At 44.3% G+C, this 18436-nt stretch overlaps 1 protein-coding gene across 19 annotated transcripts in view; it reads left to right on the plus strand.

The window, feature by feature from the left end:
* Positions 1-16326, plus strand: part of HIVEP1 (HIVEP zinc finger 1) — a 131821-nt gene extending 115495 nt beyond the window's left edge. For 10 of the 19 annotated variants that reach the window (XR_013927033.1, XR_013927034.1, XR_013927035.1 and 7 more), the window contains 4 exons: positions 3028-3545; positions 6357-8357; positions 9538-9645; positions 10300-16326. Coding sequence is in view for 1 of the 19 variants with exons in the window: in XM_080380478.1 (XP_080236604.1) it covers positions 3028-3545; positions 6357-7442; positions 10300-10308 (1613 nt within the window). In the remaining 18 variants the exon portion in view is untranslated. The other 9 variants (XR_013927041.1, XR_013927042.1, XR_013927045.1 and 6 more) reach the window with 9 other exon arrangements.
* The last annotated feature ends 2110 nt before the right edge of the window (positions 16327-18436 follow it).

The following is an 18436-nucleotide window of genomic DNA, read 5'->3' on the forward strand; positions in this document are numbered from 1 at the left end:
AAAACAAGTGATACATAATGCCGTTGCTCGCGAGCTGCTGACCGATGCTCAGTTAGTTCCCAAAGAGCACCCCCTGGCCAGCTTTCTCCCTAGTTTATGTACTGAGCATGACACCGTGTGGCTTGGAATATCTGGCCAGTTTGGATCAGCTGTCCTCAATGTGTCCCCTCCCAGCTTCTTGTACCCCTGGAAAAACAGGACTCCACCGGGACTCAAACCGGACACGACAGCAGCGTACAGTTACCAGAATAGATCCGGGCCAATACTACTTGGTGAACACAACAGAGCTTGGAAACGTGTCCTTCACCACCTGCAGTGGTCACAGCCTTAGCTCGAAGCCTCTTTCAGAGAAGACCCATAACCTGCCAGGGTCTTCCACTGCTTGAAACTCCAGCATCAGGTTCTCTTGCAACTCCACTGATATACAGCGATGCTGCAATGGGATGCTTAATTCTGAAAGCTTGGGCACTTCTTGTTTCAGCAAACTTGCACGCAGGTATAAAAACCAGAGCAGAGTGTTCCTTTGTGTATTGCCAGAGCAGGCAAGTCAGGAATGGTGTTTTTTTCTCATCTGATGCTTCAAAGCCGTGTGGGAGTAAAGGGAACCACATTCGCTCTGTCACCTCGCCTACACTGCAGGCTCTGGCTCCAGGTAACCACACTTAAACACAAGCTGGCAAATGCACAAAGGGTGGAGGTAAACAGGGAAACAATAGAGGGAAATGATATCCCACAGAGTCCTGCATGTGAGGAATCTGTGTCCCACACACAGTTCCCCTTTCCCCTTCCATGGTTTTATTCTAGAAAGCTGATTAATGCAGACATGTGTGCAGAAAGAGATGTCTGCAGAAAATTCCTGCATAAGCAGCAACTTGCTAGTAAATCCTGTAGCATTTTTAAATGTTGATTTGAAAAATAATAGTTTCTTACTATAAATCAGAGCATTGTTTGAGCATGTGTTTTCCTCGCTTTGCAAGTGTGACAAGTCAGTCTAATCACTTCAGGTAGTTTCTCCTGCCAGTGGAGACAGTCATTCGTGATTGACATCAGCTTTCACAGAAAATGTGATTCATGTGGAGAGAGGAAGAAAAAAGAAAAGAAGCAGTAGGATTTCCCAGAGAATAGTTATGTGATGTTGGTAAAGAGACCAAAGTTATGGGGGAGTCCAGACTGAAATCCGAGACTTTGCAATGCCCCATGCATTATTCAGAGTTGCAGGAAATGCACGTGTGACCCTTTTTAGCTGTACCACATGGAGACGTCTTCAAGATCTGTTACGGAGGCATTAAGGGAGGTTATTTCCATTCAGAAATCAAGCATACGTAGAGGTTCTAACATTTTAGATGTGTTTGCTTTGCTTCATCTTAATGATGAAGAAACACTGTGAAGAAGAGAAATGACAGGAGTTTAGACAAAAAAAAAAGTTGAATAACTCCATGTGGTTTTGTTAATAATATTTTTAACAATCCTACTTGCCATATTTTTGGAATGGACCTTACTGAATTAATTTTTCCACTAAAATATATTTTCTTTTTTGAACAGCTTTGTCTGTAGTTGAGAATTGTAAATGAAGACTATTGAAAAATCTAAAAAATATTTTTGTTAGCATCGTTCCAATGACCTGGAGGATTTGGGGTATTTTTAATAACATTTCAGTTTCATGCCTGCTGTAGTAAATGTAGAAAATCTATAGTTTCCATATTTAGTTAATGTACAAATTACTGTGTAGGCAAAGAGGGGCAAAGTCATTACAGAGGGATTTTTTCAAGGAAGCTATTAGTCTCGTTCCTAATTGCATTGCTCATTTGAAACCATAAAGGCTTATAATGGTGGGTAACTTACTGAGAGGTAGCTCAATTAAACCCATTTATTATACCTGGAGTACAAGATGCTTATTTTGGTTTTGGTAATGTAGCAGCTTAAAGTATTGGTAGTACCTTCAAATTCTTCTAAGGGTCTGATTTTTTTCAGAGTCGTTCATTTTGATGGTAAGTTCCTGTGCAGATTTTCTCTAGAACAAAGTCTCTGAGATTTTAGCTAACCAGCCATCATTGCTTTTGCAGAGCCAAATGATTTTTATGCTGATATTTTTTTTGGACAGCTCAGCCGACAGACCTTTAATCAAATGTAAAATATTAGTGCATTCAAAGCATTTTGTCTTTTATAAAATATGATCCCAGACAGTCTGGCTTGGAGTCAGATACAGCAGATGGGATTTTCTGTCTATGTACTAAAGAGGATTCTTTCTTTCCAAGTTATGATATAAAAGAAGGTGAAAAGCTGTGTCGAGCTGTATTTTGTAGAGAAATTTGCTGCTAGATAGCAGTTTGGCTTTAAGACTTGAAGTCAGGAGGGCTTCTTCATATGAGCAAAGTTTCGTGCATAGGTGAGTTTTGACAGGATGAGAGCTTTCTTGCCTCCTAGGACATCTTGGGTGTTTTGTTAATAAACCTTTCAAAACATTACCAAAGTGAAGAATTCTGGTAAGGTCTAATTTTGGTCTCTTTTGCCTGTTAACGAGACAGATTCCTGACTAACAGCCTCCAGTCTTTCTGTTTGCATCCTTCAAAAACCTTTGCAGCAGTGAATCATATTAGGTACAAGGACACCCACTTATGAGTCAGAAACAGCTAGAGAATATCCCACTGCTAAGGTTGGCAGACCAGCTCCGTATGTCGTCACCGGGAACTTAATGGACCAGGAATCTGCTCGCTTCTCCCCAGGCGAGAGAGTGAAGGGTGACTTTGAGCAAATGGTTATAAATGGCTTAAAAGAAAACAGCCAAATCCAGAAGATTGAAAAACCACGGAAGCAGATGATGAAAAATTACGTGGCTGTATAATTAAATATGTACACTGGAAAACAGAAACAAAAATTAAAATCTTCCCTGTTTCTTTGATGCAATGGGATGTGACTGAGAAATGCGTGTGCCATGTGTTTTTTTGGTGTTTCTAATCACTCCCTCCCGTCTCTTTCCCAATCAGTCCAGGACCTTCACTGATTACCTTCTAACTCCCACTTCTGCAGGTGAGAAGCAGAGATTTGGCTATGACCAGTCGGGATACGATGTGGAAGAGTCCGATGGTGCAGATGAAGATGAAAATGACAATGAAGATGATGATGAAGACAGCCAGGCTGAGTCAGTCCTATCCACAACCCCCTCGGTGACAGCCAGCCCCCAGCATCATCCATCTCGACATGGCCTGCAGGATGCTGCCAGCACTGATGAAGACATCAGGCTCCCCGACTGTTTTGCTGGGGTTCACACGGACTCTATGGATGGCCTGCCCAAAGCTCTGCTGACAAAGATGACCGTCCTTAGCACGGTGCAGTCAGTTAGCAGGACCTCCAGGTCACCAGCAGAATTCACCCATCAGGAAGCACATGAGGATAAAGCCCAGGAGAGGGGAGCAGGTCCCCGCAGTGCTAGTGTGACGCTGGCAGACGTCGGTCCGACATCTCCAGGTCGCCAGATGTCTGTGGATTACCCTGATCCAGAACCAGCCTTGGACCACTCCTTAATATCAACTGCAGCTCTCACAAAGGTAGGAGTGTCTGACTCGGGGGGAGAGAGCGGGATTTCAGATCCTCCTTTTAAAGGTCTTTTGGGAGGTTTTTCAAAGAGCAAAACGTTTGCCTTTCCTTCCATTCTTGGCTGATGAGTATTAAAGAAGAGTTGAAAGTAATTGAAGCATGGATGTATAGAACTCTAGAAACAACGATGTTGTAGGAGCACTGCTTTTCAAATTCTTAGTTTTGACTGTATTCTCCCTAAAAGGATTAACTGTAATACGGTGGTTCAGCTGAAGTTTGGAGCTGGTAGATTGTATTACAAATAAGAAGGGATACAACAGATTTGTAGAACAAACAGACAGTGGTGGTTATAAAGTTTTCAGAGGAAAGTGTTAAAATTCAGAAGTCATTTCAGTCTGAAATAAGACACTAGAATAATTGGTAATTCCCAAGGGAAATTAATCTAGTCCCAAAAGTTTTTGCCTTACCACTATTAAAAAATTCTGCAGTTCCTTATCTCTGCTCCAAATATGCTTAGTAGTAGAAGTAGAAAGAGCACCAGATGTTCAAGGAAACCAGGAGGCTGCCCGTGCACAATAACAAAAGGACAGACGAGCACAGAACTGAGACCTGAGTTCCCGGTGCTCTCAGTTTTTCTCCAAGCTCAAAGAACATTTTAATTGGAAACGGATCAGGTTTGGCCATGCCTTGTTCTAGACACACGGCTCTTCAGAGCAGTGTGCAGAAAGGTGAGGGCAGTCTGTGTGCAAGGCTGCAGAGGCATTTGGTAGTTTTGGTCACTATTGTCTTTAAAGCTCTGCTAAGGAAATCGCAGAGGGGAACTGGCAGGTGTTAAGCCTTTTACAACTCAGCAATATTTTAATGGACTGTAACGGGGATGGTGCAAGCCACATACCTGATTGACCCTAAGGATACCTCTTGAAAGTTTTGAATTCTTATTGCAGACCATGAAGGCATTAGAGCTTTCCAGAGTAATGCTCAGAAAGATGTGATGCAAAATGTAGTTTAAATAAAGGAGTAATTACTGCCTTCTTTGTGATCAATGCAATATTTACAAATAAGACATGCATGTGGTTGTAGAAAAATAAGCAGCAGGAAGTTTGCAAAAGCATTAACAGTAAGTAAAACTTTCATTCTAGTTTAAGTACTTATTGGCTTGGTTTTTCTTTGAAAAAAAATCTCTACTACTGGATTTATTTTTTACAAAATTTATGATAGTGAACTGTTGACAAGAAGAAACAGTAAGAATTATTGCCGCATTTCATTGTTTGACACAGGTTCGTTCCTGCTTGTGAGAACTGTCCGTCCATGTGGCAAATGTAAATTGCAACAATTTTGTAGTATGACAGAGGATAAAATGTAGTGGTCTCTGATCACTGTGTATACTTGCCACAAAAGGAGTAGGACCTTCCTATTTGGATTGGGGGTTTCAGTTGTTGCCAGTAGATACCAGAAGGACATTTGACTGACGTTACTCCCTCATCAAACAGAACCACTGAAGCCTCAAGAAAATATTCACACAATTAAAAATCGACAAGTCTTCATTAATATAGCTCTAATAATCATCTAAATTAATATATTTAACATAAAAAAGGCCTGTAATACAAGGCAGTAATTCCTTTCCAGACTACCTCCTTCTTTCCCAGACCAAAACAAGCAGCAGCCAATGTGCCTGATGGTTAATCTAGTCGGTTCCTACTGAGGAAGGTCGTGGATCCCACTTCTTGCAATCGAGACAAGGGGTCGAGACAACTCAGGAAGGCTGTTGTATGTTCTTTTGAAAGCATCCATACCAGTTATCAGGATTTCTTGTGAGGTGTCAGGCAGGACTTAATTCTGAGGAAGGTGTTGGCTTCCCATTTGGACTGGTCAGCACTGCATAGTCAGCAAATCATATTCTCCTTTAAGCAATACCTTCCCTACCAGCAGTTTTCAAAAGCATTTCTGTTCGTGTTTTGGTTTTGTGCCTGCTCTAGAGATTTCTTGAGAGTTTGGTCAAAACCACAGAATTACCATTTAGCACAATAAAAACTAAACAAGGTTGCACCACTTGTCTAATATGTCTAAATACTAATGTAAAGACTAAATATGTCTAAAACTAAAAGGTACTGCGAGACTGCGATTGCAGTTAAGACCTCTTACTTCAGGAGGGTTTAGGAAAGGAGTTGCCAGCGTTGGTCAGTAGCACAGGCTGTATGAGAAGAAAAGGGAGCAAATAAATATAATTATCGGTCTGGATGTGTGCAGCAAATCACGGTGAGCGGAGGCAGCGGTGGGATGTGGGTCCCACTTCTCACTCCAGTATCCAGCCGTCTCTGTGGGTGCTGCAGCTGTCGCCCGTCGCTTGTCACTACGTGTCGCCTGTCTTCCACATGAGAAGCACCTACAGACAGATGTGCCATGATGCTGCCTCTGCCCGCTGGAGGCTGTAATGCCTCCAGGAAAAGAACCTGATGCATCAAAAATGCCAGCTTATGCTTATTTAACTTTCTTGCCTGAGGCCATTTCCACAGAAAACAGTTCTCCAAAGCCTTCTCGCTCCTTAAAAAACACATATAAAGGATATTCATCAATGTTTGCCAGTGTTCTAGAGAAATTAGCCAGGGTGATTAGGAGAGGAAAATTCAATTAGTGGGCGAGGAAGGAGTTTGAAAAAGAAAGGAAGGAAATTAATTCATTGTTCAAGCTGGGCAGTATATACTGTGAACCAGTTTGTTGTTTTTTCTTAAAGGGGAGTGTGGGAAGCCCTCCCAGCTACCTTGTGTTTCACTCGAGGATAGTGCTGGCCACCGCATTGACACACCTGTGTTTTTCTCCCCCAGAGCACGCCCTCTGTCAGCTCGCCCTCCTCACCAGCGGACCACAGCATGCAGACGGCAGCGCTGTCGCCCTACGCCGAAAGCCCAGAGGAGAAGCTGGCCGGGTGCCCGCAGCACGTCACCGAGCCGAGGGCTCCTCAGACTCACCTCTTCAGCCACCTCCCCCTGCACTCGCAGCGGCAAGCCAAGGCACCCTACGGCACGGTACCAATCGGGGGGATTCAGGTGGTCCCCGCTGGCCTGGCCACCTACTCCACCTTCGTTCCCATCCAGGCGGGACCAGTGCAGCTCACCATCCCCGCCGTTAGCGTGATTCACAGAACTACCAGCACCCTCGGCGAGGCAGGCGGCACGGCCACCGGTGCCGCTGCCAATCCCATGGGTGTCGCCGAGGTGAACAGCGTGGTGCCGTGCATCCCCATAGGGCAGGTGAGCGTGCCGGGCATCCAGGGTCTCGGCACGCCCGGCTTGCAGACTCTGCCGCCACTGGGCATGGAGACGGTGAACATCTTGGGGCTGGCGAACACAAACATCGCCCCGCAGATGCGCCCTTCGGGAATTACCCTGAACGCCGTGGGTCTCCAGGTTTTGACCGCCGGCGCGGCCCCGCAGGGCAACCCCAGCCCGCAGGCCCACATTCCCGGCTTGCAGATACTGAACATCGCCCTGCCGACCCTCATCCCCTCCGTCAGCCCTGTGGGTGCCGAGGGGCACGGGGCTGCCGAGGCGCCCGCCCCAGGCAGCAGGGCCAAGGCCTGCGAGGCACAGCCGGAGCCGCCGCCTGCCAGCTTCCCCGCGGCCGAGGCCGGCCAGGCGGGCAGGGCCGCTTCTCCCCAGGCGGCAGCAGGCGGCCAGCGGTACGGCGGTACGGGCCACCCCGAGCCCGCCCCGCTGACCGACTACGAGCGACCCAAGGGTCCGGGGAAGGTGGATCCTGAAAAGACTGACCTCGCCAGCCCCGCCAAGCCAAAGCGCAGCGTCCCTTCCCTGCAGGTGAAGAGGGCTGCCCCGGCGGAGCCCCGCTCCAAGGGGAATCCCGATGCATTAACCAAGTCCCCGGTCCACCGAACTGTCTCCCCGGACAGACAGGTACACAGGCCAGCCGCCTTGCCCCGGCGGCAAAACACGGTGCAGTTTAGCGATGGCAGCAGTGACGATGAGGATAGACTTGTAATAGCGACCTAGTTTTTGTTTTTCATTGCGTTTTTATTTTTTTGGGGTTCTTTTTATAACACTTACAGGTTTCTTTGCAAACCTTCCTTTCCTTAAAGCACATTTTTCTGACACAAACCCATTACTAATCTTCGTGCAATCATGAACTCTTGACCAATAATTGTTGTTTCTTGTCAGCTCCAGCCATTTTTGTACATGTTGTATAGACGATTGTGCCTTTTTGGAGTTTTATGTTTAGAAACCTGTATAGATTGTTGAAGATATATATATATAAAATATATATATATAAAATATGTATATTAAAACCAGGTAGTTGCTTGTGTTTAGTAAGTAAACATCCTATGTCAGATAAATAAAGGATTAAATTATATGTTGCACTGTTAAATGTAAATTTTTATGGCTGTGGGACAAAGTTTCTGTGTACAGATCTAGTATGTAAAACTCCATATTTATTGTATCCATATTAGTCTTGGAAAAGGGTCTGTCCATCTTTCTTGTGTAAGACGGTAGCTTTACACTTAAAAGAGAAATACAGTATCTGTGTTATGAAATATTACAGTAAAATTTTGTTTACTGACTTTACCATTGCTTATGTTGTGCCTTCTTGATGCAGCCCGGTAGTTGGAGAGGCGCTTGACTCGCTCCTTTTAGTACCCTTCCAGCTGTGTTCAGCTCGAAAGGACCCGGTGGTGGTGCATGCCCCCGTGGTTTCACCTGCCACGAGAGAGAGAGAGAGAGGGTTCGCCTTTCAGGCTTCTTGGAGCAAAACCTTCCGTTTTGAAACATCCGGCGATGGCAAAGCGGGGAGGGAGTCCGTCAGCTTTATGTAGAGTGAGCATCCATCCACCTCGTGTTTTTAACACTTCCTAACTAACGTTTGAAGACTTCCCTGAGGGAAAGTAGCAAAAGGGTCAAGATGACATATTTTTTTATTTGTAATCTTGAACTATGAAACCACTTTTTATTGACATTAAAATGTTGTTACGCAAGAAAGGAATAATTCTTTTGTGTGTTCTTAATTGCAAAATCCGCCATACAGTTAGTGAAAATGCCACTGCTGTAACGAGGATTTGGCATTACCGGTTACCATCAACTTATGAGACTGCATTTCAGGTGATTGCTTACAAATAGATAAAGCCACGTTCTCCCCAAATACGGCTTTGTCTTACTCGTGCAGGGGAAAAAAGGGGGGCTAGAGGTCTTACACATATAATTTAATCTGCCCTTATACCAAGAAACTCATCATGATGGGCATATGAGATATGGGTGGATCCCAAAACAATGAAATTTAATAAAATTCTGTTTGCACATAGTGAAAACAATGTAAAGTTATTTTTTTAAAGTGTTCAACTACTGCAGGAGACAAGTCTCATGTTACAGGGCTACACATACCTTAAAGTTTCAAGTTGACCTGAATTCATGCTCTAATTTTAAAATAGAGTTGCTTTTCTGCTGCGTCCTTGTATGACATCCTTACAGAAGTTTATAAAACCGTTTTAACAACCAAATTCCAGTAGAAAACTGGAAGGTGTAAACTCAAAGCATGATGACCTTTATGGAATTAACAAGGATGAGGGCATATAAAACAACTGGAAGAAAAAGGTGGGAAGCAAATCTTGAAAAAGAATCAGGAGTAAACCTGAATGTGAGTTGGGCTGCTTTGTTCACAGATTAGCTCCTGTACCCGGCCCAAAGAAGTAATTCATACCTTGTACTGCTCGTATTCAAGAGCAACACTACCCTAGATCCATTTTTAACTTTGCATTGGCTTTTGTACTATACTCATATTGTACTCATTGCATTATTCCATTACGGTATGTTGTAAAACTGTAGGCGATGTTGAGTGAGCTTTATTAACTTTCAGAAAGAGCACTTCAGTACCAGAAAATCATTTATATTACTGTGATTATCAGCCAGTTGTACTGATCCAGCAATTAGAAACGCACTTACTAGAAAGAGGAAATTACTCTTGTCTCAGACGTGAATGTTGGTATAATTCCTTACTGTGCAGAGCCTCACTGAGGGCCCGAGCACCTGAACCACGAAGCACTCTCAACTCGCATTGAACTTAATGAGAGTTAAGAGTACTCGGCACCCCACAGCGTCAGACTTCAAATTTGTGAGTGTCTTATGTGCAACCACTGTGTAAAACGTCACTGTGCATTTGTGTGTTCTTTTTATAAACATGTAGTGATGTCAGTGTCTTATATCATTATCATTTATACCAAACGTGAAATCACCTGAACCAGCCAATGTTAAAAAATGAAACATTGCTGCATTACATGTGCTTTGAGAGCCTGCAAGTTTTGCGAGTAGGATCAGGTGAAGGTTTGTAGTTAATGAACTCAAGAAACTTTGCATCGGTTTTAGCTTCTTTAAAACGGACACTTACACTTGCCAGTAAAACTAGAACTGTGCTAGTTAATTTGAACATATTTGTCTACAGCATGATAGAAAAATGATGACTGGATCAAATAGGTTTACAGCAAAGCAAAACTATATCCAAAATTTTGAATGCCATCACAAGTTACTACTGGTTCTCGGAGTTTTATAAGGAAGCAGTAGGTAAGAGATTGCTGTTCCACATGCCCCAAAGTCCTGATTTTACTTACCATTTAGAAACTCCAGAGACTTACTGTGTCTTAAATATTTGCTTGACTAGTAATTTGTGATGTGCTTATATTCGAAGGATTAATTCCAGGGAGTTGCTAATTCAACAGAAAATTCAACCTGGTGAATCAGGCGATCTACATGTGTCTCTTTTCTGTTCTAGGTGTTTTGAAGACATCAAGGCCATGAGATGGAAGTGGTATCTTGAAGAGTAAAAATGACAAGACAACAGATGTGTCATAAAGAGGAATGTTAAGATGTGTCACTTGGTAAGTTAATCGCAGGACAATAGAGAGAAAGGACCAAGAGAATGAGTACTGACCGATGGTGAGCAATCATCACATTTAGCCAGGCAAAGCAGATGATCCGTATTTGAAGCAGGATCTCTAATAACAGAGAAAAAGACTAGTGGGTAGTTGCAGATATATCCAACCTTGTTCAAATGGAGTTGGGAGGAAATCACAATTTTCTACAAGAGAGATGTTTATGTCCTGAACTGTTTCCCTTCCCTCTAGCATGTTTCCACATGGATATTCCTTGAGCTGCCTGTACAGCTTTTGCAACAGGAATAAAACCAAACTAGGAGTGTGACCAGACCTCAAAGAAGGTTAAACTCCATACCTCTCCCGTTGGTGTCTAGCAGTCCGTTTCAATCGTGCATGTAACCAACATCTATGCTATATGTTGGCATATGTGTGTGTCCTGCATCAGCTCAAGCCTGTGACCACTGTGTTCGTGATCATGTTTTCATTCTGAAATAATTTCTTTTATTTTAAAATGTGTTGTATCTATTCTCTTGTCCAGAGTCATAAGTGAGGGGGAAGTTGTACTCCCCTTGCCACAAGGATCCTTCTGTTCAAGCCAGTAGCAAACATCTCTGAGATGTGCCAGTGCAAGATTAGTCCGCTCTTCAGATGGTGTAAATTATCGCAGCTGAATTGGAGTAAATAGCACCAAGGCTGTTTACTCAGGGATCAATTTTTAACGACTCTGTAAGACACCCTCTGGCACATTCAGCACAGCTGTTTAAACATTAAAAGGCCAGAGCAAGTGTTGCTCCTTGGTGCACTCGGGCACAGTCTGGCATCTTCACACAACCTGTTCTCATCAAGAGGGTGCAAGCAGGTGCTAGCTAAAGGCTGCGTGCAAATACAGCTAGAGTAAGGACGTGGCACAGCCCACGGCTGTGAGACCCGTGCAGATGCGTCCCTGTTCTCTGCCAAAAACCCTGAGTACAAAGAGAGTTGACTAGTAGCCCGTAGCTCTTCTCTTTCAACTTGGACCTCAGTTGATTTCTCACTGCAATACGCGATGTCTGCTGGTGATGTGGGTATCTCATTTTGAGGGCTGCTGTCTGTATAACAGTACTGGTTTTGGAATGTGGGCTCTATTAATTCCCTGTCTGGGCTTTAATAAGCTACAGCGTGACCCACCTGTCGCCTCCTAGGAGAAGACCTAAACCAGAAACAACCACTTGCGCAGCGGCTGGCCTCAGATCTCTTGATCTGTAGCATTACATCCCCGGACCCAACTCCCACCTTCTGGGCCACAGCTGCAATAAAGCAAATTTCCTAGGTGCAGGGATGCCCAGCCCTGCGTCAATGACTGCTGCTGTTCATACTTCTGCTCCTTTCACCTCTCAGGTAACTTGCTGTAGCTTCAGGTTGCCATAAATCACACGCTGAGGCTAGAGCAGCCCACAGTTGGTCCCCACCAGCCGGTCCCCTGCCAGGGAGGCTGACAGCACTGTTTTGCATACAAGCAAATTCAAATGCACATCGCGTTGTGTTTCATCTCAGACAATCTACTTTGGCTGAACGCAGTCTGGCCCACAACAAAAGCAAAGCTATACCATAGAACAAAGACACAGCATGCTTTACGCTTAGTTAAACATTCTCTATGGGTTCTTTATAAAGAGATTTATCTCGCCTTGAGTTTACTGACAGAGATGTTAAACAGAATATGAAATTAATTTGTCACTATACAGCTTATTCCAGAAGTCCTCATTTTTTGCAAGGTAATCCTCACTAAGGTTTTATAAACACTTTAGTTTAAACCTGTAAACTGCCTTTCAAGCATGTGTTTAACATGTGGATGGTTTTGTCAAAACGAAATAAAAATTGCTCAGTTTTTGCATGAGTGACTTGCCAAAAGCCAGGGAAACCAAACAATCTACAAGTAACAGTGCTTGCTCAAGATAGCCTTCAGCTCATTTATCGGACAGGCCACTGCTGCTGTTGCTTTTGAAAGATCTTCTGAGACCAGTTACATCTCATAGCAGGGAATCCTTACCTTCCTTTCGTGGCTTATAATGCAAACAATAGGTGTCATCCATCTTGGGTGACTGTTGTGGTCAGCCTCTAGTTGTGAAAGTTAAATTATTAATGTCTTAAAAAAACGTAAGTAAAATTGTTTTTCCATGTCTTAAGGAATTTTCCTTTGCTTGTAAGGGGTCTTAGACCTACAGACGGCCATTTTTAGCGATACATAAAATATCAGCGATTTACACCACACAGAACCCATTTATGACTTATATCTTTGAGGATGACATCACTGTCTTGGGTCTAGACACTGGATTGCTAACTCTGTTGCTGTCTTACGATAAGAACAAGCTACTTTAAAATACTTCAAATTGATTATTAGGTAATTTTATGTGGAATATCCATGGGTGGATGAGCAAACAGCAACAAGGATGTAACAAGATGTAATTAATTGATGTTTGTGTTTTGTTCCAGAAACACCGAATCAAGAAAAAAAACAAAAACAAAACCCAAACACCCCCCCACCCCCCCAAGACCAAAATCCTTATAGTAAAGGTGTCGCTGGTGTTGTTTGACCCTCCACTTCTCTCTAGACTGGTCAGACTACTGAAAATATTAGGAGGTGGCTGGCTGGTGATTTTCAGATATTCCGTGTGAGATCTAAGGAAACCATGCTGGCTGAAAGATGGCAAAGCTTTACATTCCTACGGTTCAGTCATGGAAACAAAACTTTTCCTAAGATGAGTCAATTAGCTAAGGCATGCTTAGTTTTCTTTGGTAATAGCAGGCTTGTTTTCCCCAATAAGGTCAAATGTTAAGACTTGTTTGGTTTTGTGGCTGTACTCTAGCGTATTTGAAATCCATTACCATGCATGAGGCATTTGTGCTGGAAACAGGCCAACTGAAGGCTGTTTGTAAAGTCAAATACCCTTAGCATTTCCTCTTCTTGTTGCGTTAACGTGGTTACAACATCCCTTTGGGCTTCAGAAGTTCCGTTTGCAGGCAATTCAGGTCTAAGGTGCTCTGGTCTTGCTACCTAAATACTTTTACAGTTGGATTCCTCCTTCAGAGAAACAAAATATTTGCCATAGGTGATATTATTTGCAGCTTTCTAAGGAAAACATTGAGCATTAAAGAATCTTTCCCCACCCCCTCATCTCACTGCTCTGGATGCAGCCATGGGAGTCAGTTCACCTTGCACGGGGCTTGTCCCCATCGCAGCAGCAGCAGCAGCCCCGCTGTTGTAAGGGGCTTTCCCCGGGAAGCCTGTGCAAGGCAGGAGTGATGGTTGGACATGCACATGCAGTGAGGGACCAGCACAGAGGGAGCATCACCACCAACATCCACCCACATCCCAGGAGCACAGGGCCACGGCGCACTGGTAGGGATTTCGCTCAGCGCCGGGTGTCGTGCAGGTGCAGATTTTGAAAAAGGAGCTGGGCACCATCCGCAGGACCTACCCAGACCTGGAGTGGCTAAGTGGAAAGCCACTGTCTTGAGACTTCCCCCTTTCCATCCCTTATGACCAAGGCATATCAAGTCAAAACGCAGATTAAAAGCCACCTTTTGACAGAAGCTTTTGACAAATCGGAAGGAATTTTGACATGAAGCCAAACTAATTGCTACAGCTGTATTCCTGCTAACACTGCCCAGCCTGAGCTGCCGCCCTTCTGGCATCCAGCTCTCCTCCAGAGCATCTAGAACAACTTTGCCTCCGTGAGGCTCCCCGTGCCTCAGGCCCCCTGCGTGCAGGGAGATCAGATCCCTGATCCGGCGCGATCACAAGGGCTTCATTCTGAAAATGTGAGCGTGAGGAAAAGGAGGTGGTGATGTCCACTGACATGCTTGGCCAGTGGCACTGCAGCAGTGGCGCCGTCTGCTACTCTGCCCGAGGGCTGCAAGGACCATGCAGTCACTGCCCTCTCGCTGCACCAGCTCTCATCGGCCGGGCACTACGCAGCAAGGGTGGCGATGCCCCTCAGCTCCCCTGGTGAGCGGGCACCATCATTAGTTACACCTCTTTCCCGGGAGGCTGCTCCAAGCTCCCGTGTGGTAGCCTAGGCCAGCTGCAGGCAGGAAAGAGGCCGCGCTACAAGACAGAAGGAGAAACCAGGCTGCAAGACGGAGCGAGCCAGGGAGAGCACCGCGCTGTAAGCAGGCGGCTGGCTTGGTGGGGCACAGGAAGGCAGCGTCCTGTACTTCAGCCCTGTTACCCAGCATTAGGTGTGTCCCTGGTTTGCAAAAACAGTCTGGGTGCCAGATCAGAAGGCAATGTCGAAACAGTGACGCTTTGCAAAACAGAGGTCATGTTTTCAGCCGGACACCAGGCAAGTTTTGCTCCACCAACAAATCAAGTGGGTGGTTCAGAAACCATTTTTGACACTTAGAGGTTTAAATTGTGTTTCTCTCTTTCTTTGTTTATTCCCATACCTATAATCATCTGTGACTCTCTCTTATTTACAGTGTTTCAGAGCAAGAGCTCACACACCTAATGCTGATTAATTCTGCTGGACTGGGTAACTGGCTCCCCTGTGCATATCCTGTTTTCCCGTGAATCATCGTTCCTCCTTGAGATATCCTCCGACGCAGATCAAAGATCCAGAATGTATTAGATGTGAAGATATCAGACAGCTCAAACAGATTAGAAAAGACACACAAAGAAATGTATCCCTCTTGTCCTGCTGAAAATTGGCATTGTGAACACAACCCTAAGCACTTGTTATAAAAGAAACAGTAGAAAGACACAAAAAAAAAAAAAAAAGAAGAAAAAAAGGAGGCACGCTGGAAATTTAGTTTATCCAGGGTCTTCTGCAAATTACTCTTTCCAAGTATTTGCACTTTTGTACTTACTTCTCCCTGGCAGCTGGAAACTCTTCAGGCTAGATCCTCTTCTGATGGAAAATGACATCCGTGAGCTTCAGCAAGAGCTGCGCTAATTGCATCAGCAGAGGACTCGGTGCTATCCATTGAAGTATTGAGCCTTGCCTACAAACACACAAATTAAATGAACATGAAAACATGTGGTCTGCTTTTTTTCAAGTTTGTGCAGTCTGTTGTGTTCTTGATGGTTTTATTCAGTTTTCCATTGAGCTGTACAAGCAACTGAAAAGATTCTGTACCAGCAAAATGCCAAAACCCAAGGTCATGAGGTCAGGCTAGATTATCTTAATAGTCTCTTCTCCCCTTGCAATCTTTGAACACAGGTTTTATCTGATAAAGCAGTTAAAGACTTTATTTCAACAGCGTTTGATCTTGAAGATTGCACAAATAATTAGTCTTTTAAGATTCTGATTTTTTTTTTTAATAGATTTTTAATCTCTCCTTCTAATGGATGCCTTTTAATCCTCACATTTAAAAATAACAGCTATGTTTGATCTAAGACAACGGACAATGTGTTCGGATAGGTGGAGAGACCATTTTTATGGGAGTGTTTGAACAATATATTGTGGGTTTCCATTAAGTTGTTCCTCCAGTCAGTGGGGATAGCTGAATGAAGGACCGAAGGACTGTCCTTTTTCTGTCATTAAGCTCATATGAAAGGAAGATAAAATATGCCGTCCTTATATCTCAGAGTTGTCTGTACAGGGCTTTTAGTCCTAAACTTCTAACTCTTCTATTAGTCTTCTGCACTTGGAGGGGAAAAGAAACACTTTTAACCTTACACACTGTGCACACTCACTTGAAGGCAATGGAGGAAGGAATACCCAGCAGGAATATTCTCTGCAAGTACCTGGCAAAATCTTTAGATCTGCATATTCTTAATCAGTGAAGTTTTGGCAGAATTAAGGGTGGGTTTTCATCCAGACTATAGATTGTCCAAGTCCCTGTGGGGTTCAGCTGTTTGTGTTTTCTTTGAGGAAAAACCTGATGCTGAGTTGTTCTCTGCCTCAACCCACCCCCCCCCAAAAAAAAAAAAAAAAAAACAACAATGTGGGAGTATCAGCACGTGGTGTGGTTGTGAGAGACATGAAATGAGCCCAAAGCTTGCTCTTTGCCACAGCTTTCCCAGCTGGGAAAGGGCCACTGCAGCCGTCCAAGGGAGGTGGGACTGGTTTTGGAGGAACAAGGGCTGAATACCATGAAAAAGATTCCCCTTCTGCACAGAGACAGAAACCTTGTTGTCCAGCCCTGAGGACAAACGGATAATCTTTTTGTTTTTCATAATCTGTGGGTTTTCTGTTGTTTTCATGACCTTCCCCCTTTAATTGGATGCATGTATGCAATACACACGTAATTAGCAATGCACTGGAAATAACGACTGATAACATCATTTTTCAACCTTTGAGAGAAAAAGGAGGGCGAATTGTTGGTCTGTCCAATCTGGAAAGCAGTCTGTAGGTGCCAGGCAGGCATGCCAGAGCATATGCTTGAAACTTCGCCGGGCACGTAGGCCATCATCCCTGGTGCTTCGCCTCCCTGGATCCCTCCCCGTCAGTTCATCCAGGGAAGTGGTGAGGGAGCCGGGGACTGCTGGCTTTTTAACCAGGTGCTAGCCACTGCCTCCGTAGAGTTCACACTCCTACTTCATCCCGTTAGGGACCATTCCTTGAGCGCGTTTCGTGTGTTGTGTGCTGCAATAACACAGTTTGGTCAGCCCCAGTCGAAGGACTGACCAGGCAGTAAAGCTGGTGCCAAGCGGGGGGATGAAGCTCCAGCCAGGTTTGCGCATGTCCCGCTAGGAATTCTTACAAGTTTCTGGCACCAGCATAAAAAAGGAGAGCTGCCTGAGAAGCAGATGGACTTCCATGCTTTGGAGGGTGAGGGAGGATACTTTTAAAATAATTGTCTGGGCAAGAAAATGAAGACAAAGCCTGGCCTCCGTGTCACCAGCAGTCTCGTCCTGCCCTCAGGAGTGCCAGGACTTTTAAGGCTGGAGTGTGGAGAGCATCTTACAGCAGACTGTGGGTGTTTCTGGCACAATGGGGATTGCTGTTAATAACACCGGAAAGTGATTATTTTTTTTTTTAACCTGGCATTGCTCCTTCAAGCAAATTAAAGTCTGATATATTTGCATTTCTACATGTCATTAACCCAGACACCTACTGCAGGGCCTAAAGCTTGTGTCTGCTGGCAAGACTAAATCCTACTAATGTGCTTTTCCTAACGCACTGAGGAAATCTGGAGTCTCTCTTTTTGAAGCTGACTTGCTATTTTGACTAATTGCTTCTGGTAACAGTTAATAGCATTTTGCAAATGCACTTCATCTGCTGACAGCAGACTGATGTAAGGAAGGGACACAGTTCACATTTCCAAAGGGAACATCAGGAAACCCATTACCAGCTCCATTAATCTGTTAATAATAAAATTAAAGTACAAATAAAATGTGACAAATTGGGTTCTGTTGTGAAAGTCACTTTAACAGGAGGCTCTGAATAAAGGTCAAAACAGACTCTGATTTCTGCTGTGTTTTAATAGTAGAATCAGAGGAGAGCATTGTAGAAACACTGTAATTAATCTGGCAATATTCTAATTGTCCACAGACTATACAGAAAGAGATTGACAAGTGATTTTTTTTTTTTCTTTTTTCTTTGAGAACTTTTACAAAACCTGGAACATAAAGCTTTGTCACACAACATTTAAGTGCTAATCCAGTTTCACGGGAAGCTTTCAGCAACGCAGGTACAGTAAACAGGCTTACTTTGCCTGCCTGCGTGCTGGTGGCTGCTACCTCAGCCGAAACTCTTAAGTCAAGCACAGGGGCAAATGAGAGGGGACAAGCCCTGCAGGCACAGATCTTCTAGCAGTCACAGAAATGAGCCTGACATTGGAAATATTTCATCAATGAGTCAGCAAGCTGGATCAGACATCCTTTTCCTGGCAAGGACGGGGTTAGCTTGCCAGCAGCCCATTTCATTTTAAATGTTAAAATGAAACCTGTATAAAATCAGCTTAGTGTCCAGCCCTTCTTTTAGAGCTATCCCCCAAACCTGCGTCTCTACCGTCAGCCTTCCTCGCCACATCCTCGGTTAGCAAGATCTCTTGGTCTAGGCTCTACTCTTAAACAATCCTCCTGCTGGGATCTTCAGCTAATAGCGCAGA

This window comes from Falco punctatus, assembly GCF_963210335.1.
Source record: "Falco punctatus genome assembly, chromosome: 3".
Lineage (NCBI taxonomy): Eukaryota > Metazoa > Chordata > Aves > Falconiformes > Falconidae > Falco > Falco punctatus.